The sequence below is a fragment of the Falco rusticolus genome, chromosome 3 (assembly GCF_015220075.1).
Source record: "Falco rusticolus isolate bFalRus1 chromosome 3, bFalRus1.pri, whole genome shotgun sequence".
Lineage (NCBI taxonomy): Eukaryota > Metazoa > Chordata > Aves > Falconiformes > Falconidae > Falco > Falco rusticolus.
In genome coordinates, this window is record NC_051189.1 from 25,761,092 (window position 1) to 25,779,499 (window position 18,408).

General features: G+C 34.5%; 1 protein-coding gene across 3 annotated transcripts in view; it reads right to left on the reverse strand.

The window, feature by feature from the left end:
* ZFPM2 (zinc finger protein, FOG family member 2) overlaps positions 1-18,408 on the reverse strand; it is a 321,580-nt gene that overhangs the window by 256,141 nt on the left and 47,031 nt on the right. For 2 of the 3 annotated variants that reach the window (XM_037381537.1, XM_037381535.1), the window contains exon 2: positions 1,196-1,354. The exons of the other annotated variant lie outside the window; for it this stretch is intronic. In XM_037381537.1, the coding sequence (XP_037237434.1) occupies positions 1,196-1,354 (159 nt within the window). The remainder of the gene's footprint in view (positions 1-1,195; positions 1,355-18,408) is intronic. 3 annotated transcript variants of the gene reach the window in all.

Below are 18,408 nucleotides of genomic sequence, written 5' to 3' on the forward strand. Positions count from 1 at the left end.
TTATAATAGCACTTAACTCCCCCTGTTTGTAAAGCATTTCCATTCATAATCCGGTGTCTCTTCTTTCATAGTAAGATTTATAGCAGCTAAACTCTAAACTACTGACTAGACTGTTTTGATAATTTATGATGGCTTACTAAGTATCAAGAACCTGTAGCGCAAAAAGTACATAATTTTTTCAAAAGTTTGTAAGCTACGTAGAGGACATTTAGAAAATACATTTTCATGCCTTCCCCACTGATGACTGGACACTGTAGGAAAGACTAATATTCTGTAGTCGTAACATCTGAGCCTTCAAATGGATTTATTCTACTTCATCCATGACAGATGAAAGTAATACAAAAACAGGAGCATATCAAGCTATCATGAGAAAAGGTATGTCAATTTCTGGGAAAGAACAGATAGACAGTGAAATCATCGATATCCAAATGCCTGAGAGGGATGTGGACTAATAGAAGAACATCACCACAACAACTCCAGCTATTTGATAGGCATCCTTACCTGCAGAAGACAAACAATAAAGCAATCAAGTGGAAATCTGGCAGGAAGAAGATTAAATCAATGTTCTAAATAACAGTACATGATAGTGCATTTTTTCTGTCAGCTGAATGGGAAACAGCACAACCTTGCAGATTGAACACTGGGTAAGGGCTAAGAATGAATTGGTGTGGCTTACGCTAAGATACCTCTATCTTCAATAATTTGCAAGTAATGAATGCATCAAAAAGGCATCTGCAACTTTAAAAGTTATCCTTTCAGAAATCAGTCACTAGTTTTCTACCATGCATAATCAGTTCTATAATAAGCTCTATTTTAATCCTAGAATCTACAGACACAATCTGTTTTTCTAGCAATGTTTCCTAGGCAAAGAAGTGATGAACAGACATGCTGCATTGCTAGCTTTGGATCTGATAATAATTGACTTCTGAGGCCTGTTCTCTACAGTTAAATATGTAGAAAGTAACATTCTTGGAGGACCACATTAAAGGCAAGATGATTCACCTCCCTGAGAAGTACATCTTCCAACACATTTAAATATTAATTTACCAGACTTAACTCCACAAGGAACTCATTTTCCTATTTTCAAACTCCTATATTAATAGGACATTTTGTATATTTTAAACCAAAAAACCTTTATGACCAATTGGACACAGATTGTCCAGTATCCCCTCAAGAGGTAGGCTACAATGTTTACCTTTATTACAAAAGTACTCCACTTCTTCACAGCTCAGATTTTCAGGCTCAAACTCTGCAGAAAAGCTTTCCTCCAATGGAAAGTCTTCTTTTGAGATAGTATCATTTTCCTCAGACAGGCACTCTTCTTCTTCATCCTCAATGGCATCCTCAAGGGGCCCTTTAAAAAGAATCAGGAACACTGTGGCAAAACCATCTAACAGGACAACATGAAATAAAACCTTAGTGAACTTACAATTGGAGGCCTTTAGCTAGATTTTCCTTCCACAGCTGTGTTCAGCATTTATTAGAATTGGACAAATAACATTTTATGGAAATCAAAATTGAAAGTGACTGTTTTCCTGATGACTTCAAATCAGAATATGCAGTGTTATTAATAATACGTATTAATAATACTTGCACATAGGGTTTTTTTCATTATTCATCAGGCTCTAGTATTAAATGCAATTAAACAGTTTTAACAATGGAAATCAAAGCTATATTTGTAAAACCATGTAAACAGTGAAGAGCCTTCTCTTGTTTGTTAGTTATTGGTTTTTGATGCTGAAGTACAGTACTTACTTAATAGGTTCCCTTTACAGGCTTCATTTCTCGAATTAACAGCACTGACAACAGTGAATTACTACAAAGGTGCTGACAATGTAAACTTCAGCTTATTCTGCTATTTTGCTTCAACCAGCACCTGATGTGTCCATGATCATTCATTTGCTAGACTCTCTTTTTAATAGACTCCCAGTCAATAGATGGGACTCGGACAGACTATCACTTCATTTCACAAAGGCCAAACAACCATCATGGTAAACTACTAGCCGAGGGCTAGAGAAACATAAGCCAGTTACAGAAACAGGGCACGAGTCTGAATTTGAAATGGCAGCCTGAGGTCTTTGATTCTTCTTCTAGTCAGCTAGACATACTATTGCTTAAGATCCTCTTCAAGAGCCAGTGCCTGACAGATCTATAATAAGTAACACTTAGGTTACCAATTGGAATGTACTCAAAAATTAAAATTTCTTCTTTCTTATATACATACTCTTCACAATCATTGGTTAATAGCAACTATTTGCTAAAGACATCTCTTGTGCAGGTGTAGAATTTTATCCTAGATTTAAATAGAGATTTGAAATAACTGAACATATTTTAATTTAACTAAGATTTTATTAAATGTCAGTACGTTTCAAAATCCATCTTAAGACTGGATTTCAAAAGAGAGATTTCATTATACATGGTTGAGGCTTGGAAAAAATTACATATTTCACTCTCCAATGAAAGCACAGCCTCATTTATAATTGACTGAGTATTTCTTCCTCAAAATGAAAGCTAGCTAGGTAATGAAAAAAAAATGTAATTTGTATTTATATGATAGTTTTCCAGTATTAAACGCACTATTCCTATATAATCTATCATGCTGAGATACAATACATAAATGATTCTGTTGCATTCAATGAAAAGGAAGGGATAAATTTTTAAAAGAAATCAAATATTGACTACACTCTAATTTTATGCAATTTATTATGAACCGGTGACTACCTACATTTATTAAAACAGCAAAATTCACTTTAGTCTAGGTTGTATAATTCTTTTTTCAGAGGAATGTGATGGTTACTTTTATTGAAATTGATTGAGATTCCCAACTGGGACTCCATAAATTAATATAGGTTACTATCTTTCATGGAAATATGACTTTTTGTGCCAGCTGAGAAATCTGACCAAATGAACCCACTTTTGTGGACTCATACTCACCAACAGTAGCTGTCATTCAACAATATATCTCCTAAAATAAGGGGCTATTATTATGGCTGAAGAAATAAAGATTCTCACTATCAAAGTATCCATTACTGTTAATTGCACCTTCTAGCCATGCTGGGAAAAAATCCAGCAACTGCATATGCACAGGGAATGAAGAATGGATATTGCACTGTACGGAACAGAGAACAAAGCACTAGCACACACTGGAGCAGTGCACTGCAGCTAAACACGGGCAGTTTGGGCACCTTACGTGTGTCCAGTTTCATGGCAGAAATGAAAGCACAGGGATTCTGCACAAACTATCAACAAATACCTTTCAGATTGCATAATATTATTGATATATGGCATTGTCTGTTAAGTCATTAATTGGTGTATACTCCTGGTAACATCTGGATAAATAAGAAGGAAAAGACAATCAAACCAAAAATATGCTATTTTAGGGAAATGTGAATTTCTGCCATTATAAAGATGGATAAATACCATCTTTTACATAACTTCAAAAGCAGCCATATGCCTTTAATAAATTTTCCAATTATTTTAAATCTGGGGGAAGAAAATGGAAACTTCAGCCAACATTTCAGTGACATTTGATTTCATGCTGAATGGTTGGCTCTTTGTTATTTGACTTTTTCAATAAGCATCTTGCAAAATACAGCAAAGGCAATATACCTGCAAGTAATCCAACTGACATGTGTCCATGACATTTAGGTCTGTTTCTAGATGTTAAACTGGTTTGTTTGATCAGGTCACTAGTACATAATCATCAAGCTAATAATCACCGTATGTTAATTAAGAAAAGAAGTGCAGTTTGTATGCTTTCATTTGCAGCAGTCATGGAAATACACACCTTATAATTTCCATTGACGCTGTTTCCAAGAAGCTGGAAGAAAAACAATGTATGCACCAGCTCCACAGTGCAGGTTCAAACACCTGTCATTTTGTGGGTTGGGACTCTATTTTCTAAACAAATCTCAGGCTAACATTCCCGACAAATGCATCCATAGATACATCTTATGTATGAACAGGTATGTAACGTTTCCTAAAGTTACATGTCCCAGCATTCAAAAACGTACATGTAAACATCATCGCATCCAAACGAGATCAGAGGTATGCATGCAGCTACCCAAGGTTTTGCTTTGCATATGTCAACCCACATATAATAAACAGTGATGTTTATCTAGTCGCATATGGGCACACATCAGAGCTTTACGTAACAGTTCACCTCAGAGGTTGACATCAGACATTGCACTGCAAAAACCAGCATGACTTTTGTTGAAATAGAGGGATCAGTGCATAAATATTTTTCTAGATTTCAGCCTGCTTCTTCCTTGTCTAATTAACCCACCTGCAACCTGATCCTTTGGACAAAAACTTTTATTCACGTTGAGTCATCTTTTATTTTTTAAGTGTTCATGTACATTCAGCTCATGCCCAGAGTTATAAACTGCTAACTTTAACTGATAACTTTAAGAGTAAGGCATTGTTCAACATGAGTAAGACTAGCCCACAAGAATAACAGCAAAATTAAGTATTTCTTGTTTATTAGTTTCACTTGAACTGAAATGTTGATGCTTGATTTCTGTGGCTATTTTCAGTTATCACTCAAACATAGAATGGGTTAAAGAAAACAGTAAACTCAAAGGCCACTACCTAGTAAGTATAAACAGATTAAAATTTCTACTCTTGTCTATTCCATCTAATTCCTTATGCATAAATAAACAATGAATAAATATAAAATTTCAGAATCTCACAACAAAGATTGTGTGGAATTACATACTCTTTTTTAATGCAAACAATTAAACTCTGCAGGCTTATGTTCACCTAATTTGCCCACGTGCTTCCAACATTTTACTGGTATCAGTAAACCAAGTCAGATAGAAAACTAACAATTTATCTGGTTCAAAAATTTATATGTTGGTTTTCAAAGTTTACTAGCTCTCTTATCTAGGCAATAAACCAAACAGCATCTACTCAACTTCTTCCCTGATTTAAAATACTTAAAAATGCAGAGTCACATAGACAAAAATAAATGTCTTTAAAAATAACAGTTTCAACTGTTTTCTCCTATAGTGCTTTTGTTTCCCAGTTGTTATTATGTTGATATATTACTTCAACAATCCAAATGCCGCTTAATCAGTTACTTTAGTACTATACTTTGTCCATTCCTTTTAAATTGTTGATTTAATTTAATATTACTACACCAAATACTTTTACCAATCATGTTATTAAGCACCTATGGCACAACACACACTGTGTCTGCTTTTATTTCAACTGGAACATGGTCAAATCCCACCTCTGTTCTACTGAAAAATCCTTTTCAATAACTGCTGATTAAGTGTGACTTCACAAGCAACAACTACCATAATGGCACACCAATGCAAATCCAAATAATTCCTACTACTGAAATTCATCTATCACAGTGATCTGGCAGTAAACAACTCTGAGATATGATTAGTATCTAAAATAAAACAGTAAAATTTAAAACTGAAATTGTTTAAGAATTTAGTTGAAAAGTTGATTCCAAAGACAGTCTACAGGTTTGTTTTCTCATTTCAACAATTCTTTTCCTATTAGCACTTTGAAAAAAAATGGGACGTAATCTAAGGAGAGGTGATTTTGATATGCTTCAGATTAGCTAGATACATGATAAACAGTGAAGAATTCCCAAATGCACTAGGAAAAAACTCAATTTCTAATCTTAAATGGAGGTACTGAAGGCAAATGAAGTCTCCATTACTTCATTCTAGATTTTGCATGAAGCCCTGAAAAAACTATTTCCTTTATAAAACAGGCAAATACTTGTGTTGTACACAATATAGGAGATTTTGAGGGGGTTGGTAGTTTACTTATTCACTTGGTGCTTTATTTCATGAATATTTATTGATATGATTATGAATCTCAAATATTTTTTCAAATAACATAAATAAACAAGAATTAGTAGAAAACAGTACAATTAGTGACAGCAATGAAGGAGTCAATGTGGCAGAAACCTGCATGGCTTAGTGGACACAGTTGGCCACTTTGAAAAATCACTACATATAATTTGATACAAATAACAATATCTACTGAGAAGAGGCTGATGAGTGAGTTGCATGTGCCTTCATGGAGAAAATTACTTGTGATTGAGGCCACTTGGCAGCGCAGTGTGGGGAAATCTGAACTGTGCTCCCTAATTTGTACCACATTTACAGACACTCAGGCACATAGTTTTTAGGACTATTAATGTGTTAAATGCTAAATAAATAAAAATCTTTCTTAAATAGTAATATACTTCAATATAAATGCAAACATATAGATACAAACACACAAAGTTAGCTAGCTAAGTGGCAATCTTTACACAATGAGTAACAGATGCTACCTCAACACTTGAAAGGATAGGCCATGTTTAGCAAAACAAAACAAAACCAACACTGCAAGAATTTTAATAACATGGGAAAGTGTGAGAATGAACCAGTAACGAAGGGTTTGCATACACTTAACAAAAGATGCTTTTGCTACAAACATTCCTCTGGACATAAATTTTATAATCTGACCCCTTGAGCATGCTAGTCCTGATACATCAATGCATGGCTCCAGTGTTATGGTATTATAACTCTAATGAAATAATTGAAACTCAGTAACATTAAACTGGGTAAGTTCTGTAATAATCTCTCATACTCAAATTCATCAGACTTATCCCTAAATGAAACCACTTAAATGCATGCTCAAATTAAACACATGCTTATAGGCTTTCCTGTCCAGTGCTCTGCGCTTAAAATGCATGTATCCTACAGTGGTAAAGTATCATTGAAATAATTATCTCATGAAAATGTTAAGTGGTTAGCTTCCTTCCCACCTACCAATATTCTCTTACATTCCCAGAGCCGCAACATAAATCAGTGCTCTTAACAAATTAAGAATGCTTCAGAAAGCCTACAATACTTGACAGCGAGTGGCTGGGGAGAGGTTAATGAGTATAATTAGTAGTAGTAGCATTAAATAATAACAACTCTGATAAATCAGAGAGGCCTGAAATTCACTGGATCAACATCATGCATTTTGCACGTTTTGTGGGATTCATCCAGTATTTCCTAGGAACACAGGCTACCACACAGAGATTATCCTTACCTTATGGTAAAACCTTGGTATGTGATACTCTGATTACAAACAGAGGGAAAAGCTTCAAAAAAATCAATACACTGGTGTCCTGTTTCAACAAGAACATTTTCTTCTAAATACAAATGATTACATAAGAAAACCAGCAGCCAAACACTTCACATTAATTCACATCATAAGGAACTTTTTTTCCCTAAAAATTGTTAGGAACACTAAAAACATAAAAGATGGTTCAATTTATTTCATTTAAATATGGCAGTGGGAGTGAAGACACCACATGGTATTTCAGAGTTCACTTCCTCTGGGAAGATTTCTATACAAAACTTCTTAGCTACTCCTTCAGCCTTGCAGTTAATGCAAAGGAGTGGTTGTTTCCAACACTGTGCTTTAACAACAGCCTGGAAACAAGTAACAGTGATCTGAATAGCCCCAACAGAAACAATCCAGCTTCTCTTTTTGAGGAAGAAATGTTTACAAGACATTACCAAAAATATACACCCAAGCGCCTTGCTGGAGATGTGACTTTCTGTTGGGTTTTGCAGAATTTTTTTTAAGTGTCCAGGCTCAAATATTTTAGAGCCTGTATGTTCAACCAGGGTGAAGACATGGACTGATAAGATAGGGGACATGAATATATGCTGTAGCAATCAGGATAAATTTTCACTTTCTGTCAAGCACTGACGGCCAGATACTGTTCAGTCACTGAGACCTTAAATATTCCCCTGAGAAGAAGAACCTCCAAGCAGAGGTATCTAGATGAATCACAGAAATGCAAGTACACAACAAGTCTGCCACTAATGTCATAGATGGTAATCAAGGAAAATGGTAGAAGTTTTCCTACTGAACTAGTTGCTCCAACTACCCCAACAACTTGACCTTGTGACTGTCCACGCTACCTCCCTCTCTTGGCTTTTAGTTAATGGTGATCCCAACTTTCGGGTTTCATTTAAAAAATGTTGCCTTTCCCTTCCTCCCCGTGAGAACTGCAAATAGTTTAATGACATAATTCCATGAGAATAGAGAGAAAAGGCCAAGAGAGGTGTCTAAATACTCTTCTATTAGACAGTAGATGGCAATACCTAACCTTGACAAACTGACTGCTGCAGGAAAAACTTTAAAATTAAGCATGCTATTGGCAGTAGTGCAAACTGGGAAATCAGTTTAGGAAAACAACAAAGTCAATACTTGTCAGACAAACCACTCCCACTTTTACTGAATTGCTTCCCTCTTCAGTCCATTGAGTTTTCTATTTAGCTTAACGAAGTTATTTCTGTAGTGCCTGTTAACATCTTTACAGCTATACTCAAGACACGCAGTGCTACCCGTACACATTGAACCTCTCCAGTTTGTTATGTAAATTAGCTGAACTTCAAAAGTTTTGTCCAGATTGGAAGATTGCACCAATTTGTGAGCAACTCCTTACATCTTCATTGTCACACCTGAGCAGAACAAACCATTTCTCACTTCTGGACAGGGAGAAATTTTATGACCATGATTTAACAACCAACATAATAGAAAAAAGGAATACAAAAGGGCTGTTCTTTGGACTATAAATCCATACCAACCTGACGTAATTGAGCTTAACAGCAAGAATGAAAGTATATTTCTGTGGCAAAAAAAAAAAAAAAAAAGAAAAAAAGAAAAAAAGAAAAAAAGAAAAAAAAAAGAGTTATTTTAAAGCATGTAAGCTCTTCCTACAGTCACTCACTTTTAACATAAGTTGCATCAGGGGATCTGGTAGGAAGGAAACATTTTTATTAATTTTCCCCTTATCTGTAAGAAGAATGCTGATTTTTTTTTTTTTTTTCATTTACGTTCCTTGCCTGCAGGTAGCAGACCAAGAAAATCATATAGCAGAAATTTTTCCTTTTGATTAATTTCTTTCCATGTGTTATGTTATTTCTTATATATAATTGATTTCAGGTTTTGCTTGTAGCTGTACATCTTTTTTATATCTGTACCTACTGCCTTCCTTCAATCAAGAAAGTTGAAGGAAATTACCTGAATTTTGTTAAGTTTATTAAAAAAAGAGCTCTGTGAATATTTAAATTGAGTTTTGAAATGCTAATACAAGAAAGATATTAGAGAATTTTAATAGTAGGTTCAATTTGACCCACAGACTATTGTAGAAAGGGTCAAATTTTATTCAAATTATTTCTTTATAGCAAAAAATATGAACCCTTTGATTTTATAAAAGTAGATTAATATTCTTCACTGCTAGGTCTTCTGGCACTTTGGTGCATGACAGCATTAACTGTGCTTGTATATAAACTTTTCAAAGACCTTTAAATGTTCCAGTAATTTGGAATTTCACTTTCATTTATCCTCTTGTCTTCTTTTCTCTTACCATTATCCAAGAGGCCACAACTAAACTGGCAGTGCCTATAGTCAGCCTGCTCTCAGAGCCAGGGCCAGAACATTTCTAATCAATAAAAGTGAAATGATGAAAAGTGACCATTCAAAACATGGTTAGGAAGATATTAATTTCAAAAATAGTATGCAAGTGTACCAGTAAAGCCAAAGTTTTAGGTTTCATTTGCATGGGAAAAAAAGGAAAAAGATGTGCACAGAGCATGAGCTGAAAGACCCTTGCAGTTAAATATCAGACCTCAGTTTTCAAGTAGGAGCTCATGTCAAAATAGACATTTACTCCTCCAGCACCCTTACCCATAAGAGTCACAGCAACTCTTTTACTGGTAGGGCTCTATTTTTCAAGGTGCACCTTGTTTGGTTCACAGAAGTCAGAAAGGACATATCGTGCAGATGAATCTGAGGGTTTATTGATTATACTTCCACATGAACACGGAGAGAATACAAAAAAAAAAAAAAAAAAAATGGCAAATGGTGTGTGGTACTGTTATTACACAATGTAATAAAGGCAGAACTAATCATAAAAGATCATACTCATTTAACAAATGATGAGTATGATGTTTTGCCCAATAACTGAAATTGTTTTGAAATATGAGTGTTATGAAGGCACTCATATAATCTTCCTCTCCTCAAATCTTCCCATCTGCTGGCAGTCCAAGTGTTGCCATACTATAAAACCGTCAAGGTAGAAAACTTTCTGTGTGTGTTTCTAAATGACATACGGAACAAACTTTTTTTGTTGTGTTTTGGGGTTTTTTTGTTTGTTTGGTTGGGGTTTTTTGTGGTTTTTTTTTTGTTTTTTTGTTTTTTTTTTTTTTTTTAAGATGCAGTGCACACAGTAACAGTACAGATTTATTAGTTGGAACTTCATTCTGGAATTCTTACTTTCAGGAACAAAGGTCAGTGGGATTTTTAATAGTTACTTCCTTGGTACTGTGATACCAACGTGACTGCAAAACTGGTAGCAGTAAAGGCTATGAATTCAGAGGCATCATAATTGATCCCATGCCACTGTACAAAAATAATACCTACAAAGTGTGTTTCAATACAATAAAGAATGAAACAGAAGGTTATCTGGATCTTCTAGAAGTAGCAACGTTGTTCTGTCTTCTGACAGAAAGTGATAGTTGAAGTTTTATCTTGGGAAGAGCTTTTTAAAAAAGTATTAATTATGATGTATTTATATAATTTAGGAAAATAACAGAAATATCTGTATCTGTTCTTACTCCAGGGTAAAGTGAGAAATTGAAATATAGAAAGTGATCTAAACTAGAAAAAAAAGGGGAAGAGGTTTTTTGCATCAGTAAGTCACCTACTGCACAGTCAGTGATCCTGATTCAGCTGCTATTTTTCTTCCTGAAAACACAAGTAAAATAGCCCATTAGGCCCAAACTTTAAAATTTGCTCAACACCTATACATGTTAGGAGAACTGTATCACATCTTTCAGCAAGTTATGGGCTTCTGTCCACGATTTTTTAATAAGCTTTTGGGAGTATCCTTCTAAAGACCTTTTCATGTCCTTGGGAAGCCAGGTCTTTGCTCCCAATGATCCCTCACCCAAGCAGACACACAACCTGCTTCAGTCCTTTTGTGTGTCTCACCAGTTACTCTTGCCAGATTTAACAGGAAAACTTGAGACAACAGGTGATGAATACCTTGTTTCAATTAAATGTGCACTTAGACTACTTTCCTATGTCTACTTTTGCTTAATCCATGCAATGTCAACAAGAGAAATTTACAAGGCCTGTCTTAATGGCTAAAAAAAATTGTGTTTTTTACCATACAGTGTTAATGCACCTGAGCTAGGATTGAAACACAAGGTGTCAGTGACACAAATTTGGGGAAGTCAATCTCTAGGGAGTTTACCTCACAGCAAAACTGAAATTGCTTTTGTCTACTGTTTTCACTTAAGCAATTTGTGTGTTTAAGTGTCCCAATTTGAAACATTTTGACATCCTCAAGATCTAAACATTCAGTGAAGAGCACTGAAAGCATTGAAGAGTGCGTGTTTAGAGGCTATGGATGGACAGTAAGTTGCATAAGATTTTTATTAAATTTTTCTTTCTGTGTACAATAATTATGGTGGCATTGGCACTTTTTTTATTATTATTAAGAACAATCATTGTACTATTACATTAGAAAGCAAGAAAATAGAAATATTCACCAAAAAACACCCAACCCAAACAAACCCAAATCTTTAACTAGTTTCCCACACAAAAGATTTGAAAGAGAAGTTGATTCCAGTTGAAACTAGATTTTGGAAGCTATTAACAAGTGCTAAGTAGGACAAGAGTAACTTTATAAACTGTACCCACTAAATGTTCTGGCCTGTTCCTCTTCCTACTGTCCCATCTTGAATGGATCTGTGATGCTTGTAGATAACCTTCTACAACAGGAATAATTTTGCAATGGTAGTATATCAGTTATTTTCTTAAATGTATCAAAGTGAACAAGGTAAATTTCCTGCTTGCTCATATAGAAATATTATCCCTGACGCATTTTTCCCTGGATTATGATATATTTTATAGGTTTTAAGCCCATCAATTATTTCTAGCTGATTTCTATCTGCTAACTTTTACAAAACAGTTTTTGAAACTACTGGCAATCTAATTTGAAATACTGGCAATGTAATTTGCCCCATGAAATATGGTTAACACTGACGCGAACAAACATCATCCAGCTCCAGTGGATTGTTTCAGGTAGGTAAGTATGAAAATAATGTTTAAATTTACAAGCTTAAAAAAAAAAAGAAATTAAAGAAAGCATTGCTTGTATAAGAGGGCTTCTTAATGCTCTGTCTTTCATTAAAATTATAGGTATCTATATAATAAAAATGCAAATACTTGATGCTTCATATATATATGACAAGTGTCATTGATTTTTATATCCATACAAGTGTATAAAAAAGAAAAATGTATGAGATATCTAGACCTTTTTTTTTTTTTTAACATATGTTCATAATGTTTTCTACAGGTAAAGTATTCTAAGATTTGATATTCACCTCTCCAATAAAGGAAACTGCCTCCTCTTGCATCTTACAACCAATAAAGCATATGAAAATTAAAGTTGCAGTTTTAGGAACATATTCAGACTCCCTTGCTATTTTGTTTTACTCCTGTAGCGTTTTTTTTTTTTTTTAACTCAAACTAAGAAAGTAAGGAATAGACAGATCCACACCAGCCACTCAACATCTGTCAAATACCTATGGCATGCTGCTCCAAACAGTACCGTGAAATCCTCCGAGGATTCAGGATCCTGAAATTTTCAGTGAATGCTTTCCTTCAGACGTAGCAAATCATGATACTGGTAAGCAACAGAGGCTTCTTTGCACATCCTAATCTCACCAGTCAGGATCTCAAACTTGTAGGTAACACACTGCCTTGTTTCTCAGGAAGCCTTCCTCTAAAGTCTATCATCTCTGCCAAGTACTACTTCAGTGAAACAGTTTCAAACACCATACCCCAAACAAGATGCATTTTATCTTGCATGTGGCCAAGTCATGCTCAGAGCATAAAGCTTTTCAAGAGTAATGATGACAGCAAAAGTTCAGTCTCTACCTCCAGCTCCAACACAGCCCTTACTCTAAACACTGAACAACTCTGGCAATCACATGAGCAGTGAGTGACATATACTGGTCTTTGCTAATCACTGTTCTCACTTACCTGCTGGAGGGAAAAATGTGATGCAAGTGGGAGCACTTTGAAGCCACTAATGATGCTGCTGCAGTGTATTTAATGGCCAGCATGTTAGCTACGATGAAAGAGGAACCTCACATCAAGTACATTAAGGGATCAGAGGAATACATACTCATTACTCACTGTAATTTTACATCCCCAGTTTCAAGACAAAATACATTTTTCTCACACAGCAAAGACACCCTATACTCCTATAGAAAATTAAGGGGTCTTTTTTCTTCTGTTTATTTAATATTTTCTATTTTTGTATGTCGCTGCAGATTATTCCTGTTCATCTTTTGTTTCTAGCTGCATTTCCTCAGATGGAAACTTGTCTCTCATCTCTGTATGCCATCATGCAATTAAATCCAAAAAGCAGAAAAAAGGATTCTGGACTTTTTAGGTCCAGAAATCAGCAGTGAACTCATGACTTCTCTCACAGGTTCCTATTTCTCTTCAAAATTATTTTGCTCCCCTCCTCCCCCCCATCTTTTCTACTACAAGCAAAACAGAGAATACTGAAGAAAAAAGAGCCCCTGAAAGACAGTCCAAATTTGATCTCTAATAACATGATCACAGCTACAGAGTTTGTATGTAGAATTCAGTGTCAGTTTGGGTTAAACCTCAATAAAAAATAAGCACACCTAAACTGATCCATAACACAATGACACAGTTAAAGAAAAAACTTAAAACCACAACAGGTGATATACATGGAAAAAACAGCATGCTTAAAGTAACTGGTAGTTCTAAAGTAATAGCAAAGGAAAGTTGAGATATTAGCAATCAGCTAAACCACAAACTTCATGACCTTTGTATATAGCAGATGCATGCTAGAATGAATGGTAATTTAGCTTAGTGAGATTCATATAATTTGACAAATATAACAACACACCTGCTTCACAGTATGCAAGAGCTATAGAATTATGCAATGAGTTACTTATATTCTTAGAGCCTTGCATTTGAAATAACTACAGGGGATTCCTTATTCTTAATACCATAATGGAGTTTACCAATATGCAGAACAAAACTGAAGGGTCTCAAATTGGAACGAAATCTTTAGATCAGATTGTAAGAGAAATGAACAGTATGTATTTTTAATAGAAATCAAATAATCTGAAAAAAAGTCAGGTGGAATAAAATACAGTATTTAGCCACAACAAGCCAAAAATTGAGCACCATGTCCCTTGAGTGTAAAGCAATCACAACCTCAGGGTCTACTGCAGAGGAATATTACCACATAGTTTCTTTTTATTCAGATGTCACTTTGCCCACTAGAATGTATCTATGATTAGTTACAATAATAACAATTGCTGTAGTTTCTGTGATGCACCATAAGGACAAAATGTATTTTGTTTTGGTTTTTTTTTTTTTTTAATATCTTCAAAGAATAACAGCATTACAGCATTTGTTGTGTTAACTGAAAATATAATGGACTACGAATCTGTGTTTCATCAGCACGTACATCTTACAATCACCGTGAAAAAAACCTGACTTTCATTATCACAATTTGAGAACATGTAATACAAGCATACCATAGTCTAGGTCACATACACAACAGGATTTGTTGAAAAATAACATTTATATGTCATTTGCAGTTATGTATCCTTATACATAGAGGTATATAAACCCAAAAATGCAAATAAGTAAAATATAACTTTTAAAATAAACTAGAAATGCATGTTACAAATATGCTTGATTTCTTTAATATCCCTGCTCACTTTCTTACTACTTTAATTTGATTCCTCACTGGTAGAAATTGCAAGGATGCACAAAATACATTGCTTTTTCCCTAGAGCTGCCATAACCTGCTGGTTTTCTGAGTTAATCACTAATTAATAATTTGAGAACACAAAGTCATTATGTCATTTCCAGACAATGAGCTTTTAAATGGTGCATGTTATGTCCTAGCCTTTTCAGTAAGAAAAGAAGTTTTTTTTTCCTCTGGAAACCAGATGGCTGGTAAGTGTTATTATGAGGCTATGTAAATCTCAAAGCAATAAGCATCAAATCAAAACAAGAATTCATTCTCCTCTCCTCTTATCATGATTGTTTTGCTGAACCAACTTGTGGAATAATAAAACTCCTACAAATTAGGCCACTGGATGTTCTGGCAACAATTGGTTGATAACCCATCTTCTCTTTCTTTTTCATAGCAAACAGGAGTTCTGAAAACATTTTTCACCTATACTTTCAACCTTCCTAATACCTTGTTCTACATGCCAAACTTAAATGAGGAAATCATACTCCAGGCTGAGTCATCTCAGTAAACTTACTCACTTGAAAAGTTTACTGGCTCCACTACTATTACAATTTGATTATCAGAATATCCTTGTGTGGCTTATGTTTTGCTTTTAGTTTGGCCAAGGTTATTCCATATTAGGAAAGAAAACAAGAAAATTATTTTGTTATTTTCTCTCACTTAAGTAGTAAACACCTGCACCTTCATGACAGTGCCAGTTTCACCCTACAAATAAATCTCCACACTTCAAAAACAGTTCAACTACTACAGCTTTGTCGCTCTGCCGTGCTCTATTTTAAAAAACGTGCAGATTACTCTACATAATCTTAAATTGCTAGGTTTGCCCCAAAAAAACCTGAGAAACTACATTCCAAATATTGATTTCCAAAGGAAATTAGCTTCTAAATATTTAGAATTATCTTAACTGACAAAACATACATTTTAAAAAACTTTCTGTGGAGCTAAATATTTTGAAAAGGTCTGGTATTGGAAGAAACTGAAAAAAAAATGGATTAGAATGTCATTCTGTATGTTTTAGTCCTATTTTTCATTATTGTTTTTATGGTTTTTTTCAATGACACACTCACTACTATTAGATTTTAGTATTGAATTTTATAATTTTGAATTTTAAATCCTTATACATGGTATTTAATACTTACGGAAAAATCCCAGTATTCCTACATCATAATGTTTCCTGCTTGTATTAACATGTTAAAAATAAAACATTTCTAGTTACTATCAGATTGTGTCATTTTATGATGTTAATAAGAGCAATGACAATTATGTCACTGGTTTATCATGAAATAGTGTCAAAATATGACTAAACTAATCCACAAAATAAATTTAAACTCTTTTCCCCAACAGACTTCTCGTCAAATATAATTCCCCTTAATGAAAAAAATCTTATTTGCCAAAATATTTTTCCGGTAAATAACTGCCCCTGTTTAAAATTCCCTGCCATAGCTACTAACATATCTGTCTGATCTAAGTGACCCTGTCTGAGCAGGGGGGTTGACAAGATGACCTCCAGAGGTACTTTCCAACCTCAACTGTTTTGTGATTCTGTAATAATGTCAGGAGATGTTGCACATTTTCTTGCACTATCTCAGCAAGAGCCAAACTCTCACTTAAAGGTGAAAAAAAAATTAAAAAAAATAAATTCTCTAATTCCTCCAAAACTTTCAAATAAAGCACAAATGTTCTAGTGAGATTTTAATTACACAGAGGCCATTTGTAGCACTGAGGCAACAGTTCCAGCAGAGAATGCAATCAACACTGCCTGTATTTGGGCTCTGGAAGGTTTGACTGTACATTAGACACGTTCTTCACCCTATCTTTCCTTCAGTTTTACACTGTAAGTGCATTTCTTCTGTCTGCTGGTGTTCTACTTTAAGCCTATGAAAATTTCACTGACACTCTTCAGGATGTGACGTTCTTCATATGTTCATAAGCACATCCCTAGAAAGGCAAAGCTCAATGTATATACATGTTGCAAGTTAAATTTACTGTGAACTAAGTTACCTATAAATGTGGCTCCTGCACACTGTGTGACTGCTAAAATGCAAGCTTGAACCTCTTTTTGTAATAAAGGTAGTCATAGTTTTTGTAATAAAATATTCACAGCACCTGTTCAACTTTGAAAGTATAACATTTAGAGGTTTAGTATGTTTAATAATCACACAAGATCCACTGCAGTATTTGGTTTAGTGTTGCATATAGTATTCATAAAAGAATAATGTTTAGTTAACTGAATTTGGTACCACTGAACTGAGCCTGTAGGAAGGCCAATTATACCATGCCAGTGCTGACCTGGAAACACAGAACTGATCCTCAGATATTGTTAACATACTTCGCCCATTTCAGTTTTAACAATCAAGAGCTGCATTTACACAACTTCCTTAAAACAATCATTCCTTAATGGAAAAAAGTCATTATAGTGTTTTGACTAATGTTTAACGAAAATTTCCTTTGCAGTTTCAATCTATTCCTCTTCATTATAAGTCCTCTAAAGATACTATATTTTTTAGATGTTTATACCTTCAGATACTAACAGCCTTTTGTCATGACCCATTAAATTAACTTTTTACTAAAAGGCAAGTGTTCTTAGAATTTAATCTTTCTCACATACTACAGTCTAAGAGTTACTCAGATATCTCACTGCTTGATCCTTTGAGCACCCTTCTCTTTTCTTTTTTCTTACATCTTCTGGTACTAAGATGAATAGAAATGAACATAGCATAAATTTTGGATATAGCTTCTGCTTCATACTGACCAAAAAGGCAGAAAATAGCAAACATTACATTAGACTGTCACACTACAGAGAGCTCTGGAAAAAGAGGGAACACATGACACTTGGAGTAGAACAAGTATCCAGTACTAAACTAGGGTTTGAATCGGATGTTATCCATTATAGACACACAACCAACTCAAGTAAGTTGTACTGTTAAACACTGCCAATTTCAAAACTGCTCTTTGAAGAAGAGGTTTGAAATCCAAGTACAAAATGTAGTAGCAATATTGATAATAATGGTCAGTCATGGTTAATAATACAGAAGGAAATGGTAAAAACAGCTTGCTGAATGGCTTGTCAAAGGCTGTATAACTTTGTCATGTCATATGGTTACTGAAATCATTCTGAAAATAATTAGATTTTCAAGATGGACTGGACCTCTTTATATAAGAGACATTGCTACTAAAAATAGAAGTATAAAACACTATAGTCTGCAATAATACGAAATGTCACCAAGCATTACAATATTTTGTCACTCCTGTGGGTAAAGATTAAGGAGGAGAGGAACTTTTTTCTCTCCAGTTCATGCCAAAGAACTTAAAAATACTTAAAAGATTTGCTAGGTAAGAAAACCTTGGAAATGGAATTTCCATGAAGACCATGAAAGACCATGGAGTGGCGGTCAGAAGCTGATGTTCATTTTCACTGGTCAATAATTTTTTCTTACTTCTACTTTCCTCCTATTCTCCTCTGCCATCATTGACACTCAACTGCCATCAAATACAATAGTTCAATACACTTTTATTTTAAACATTTCACAGTGGATTAATTTATCATGACTATCAATAGTATTAGACTA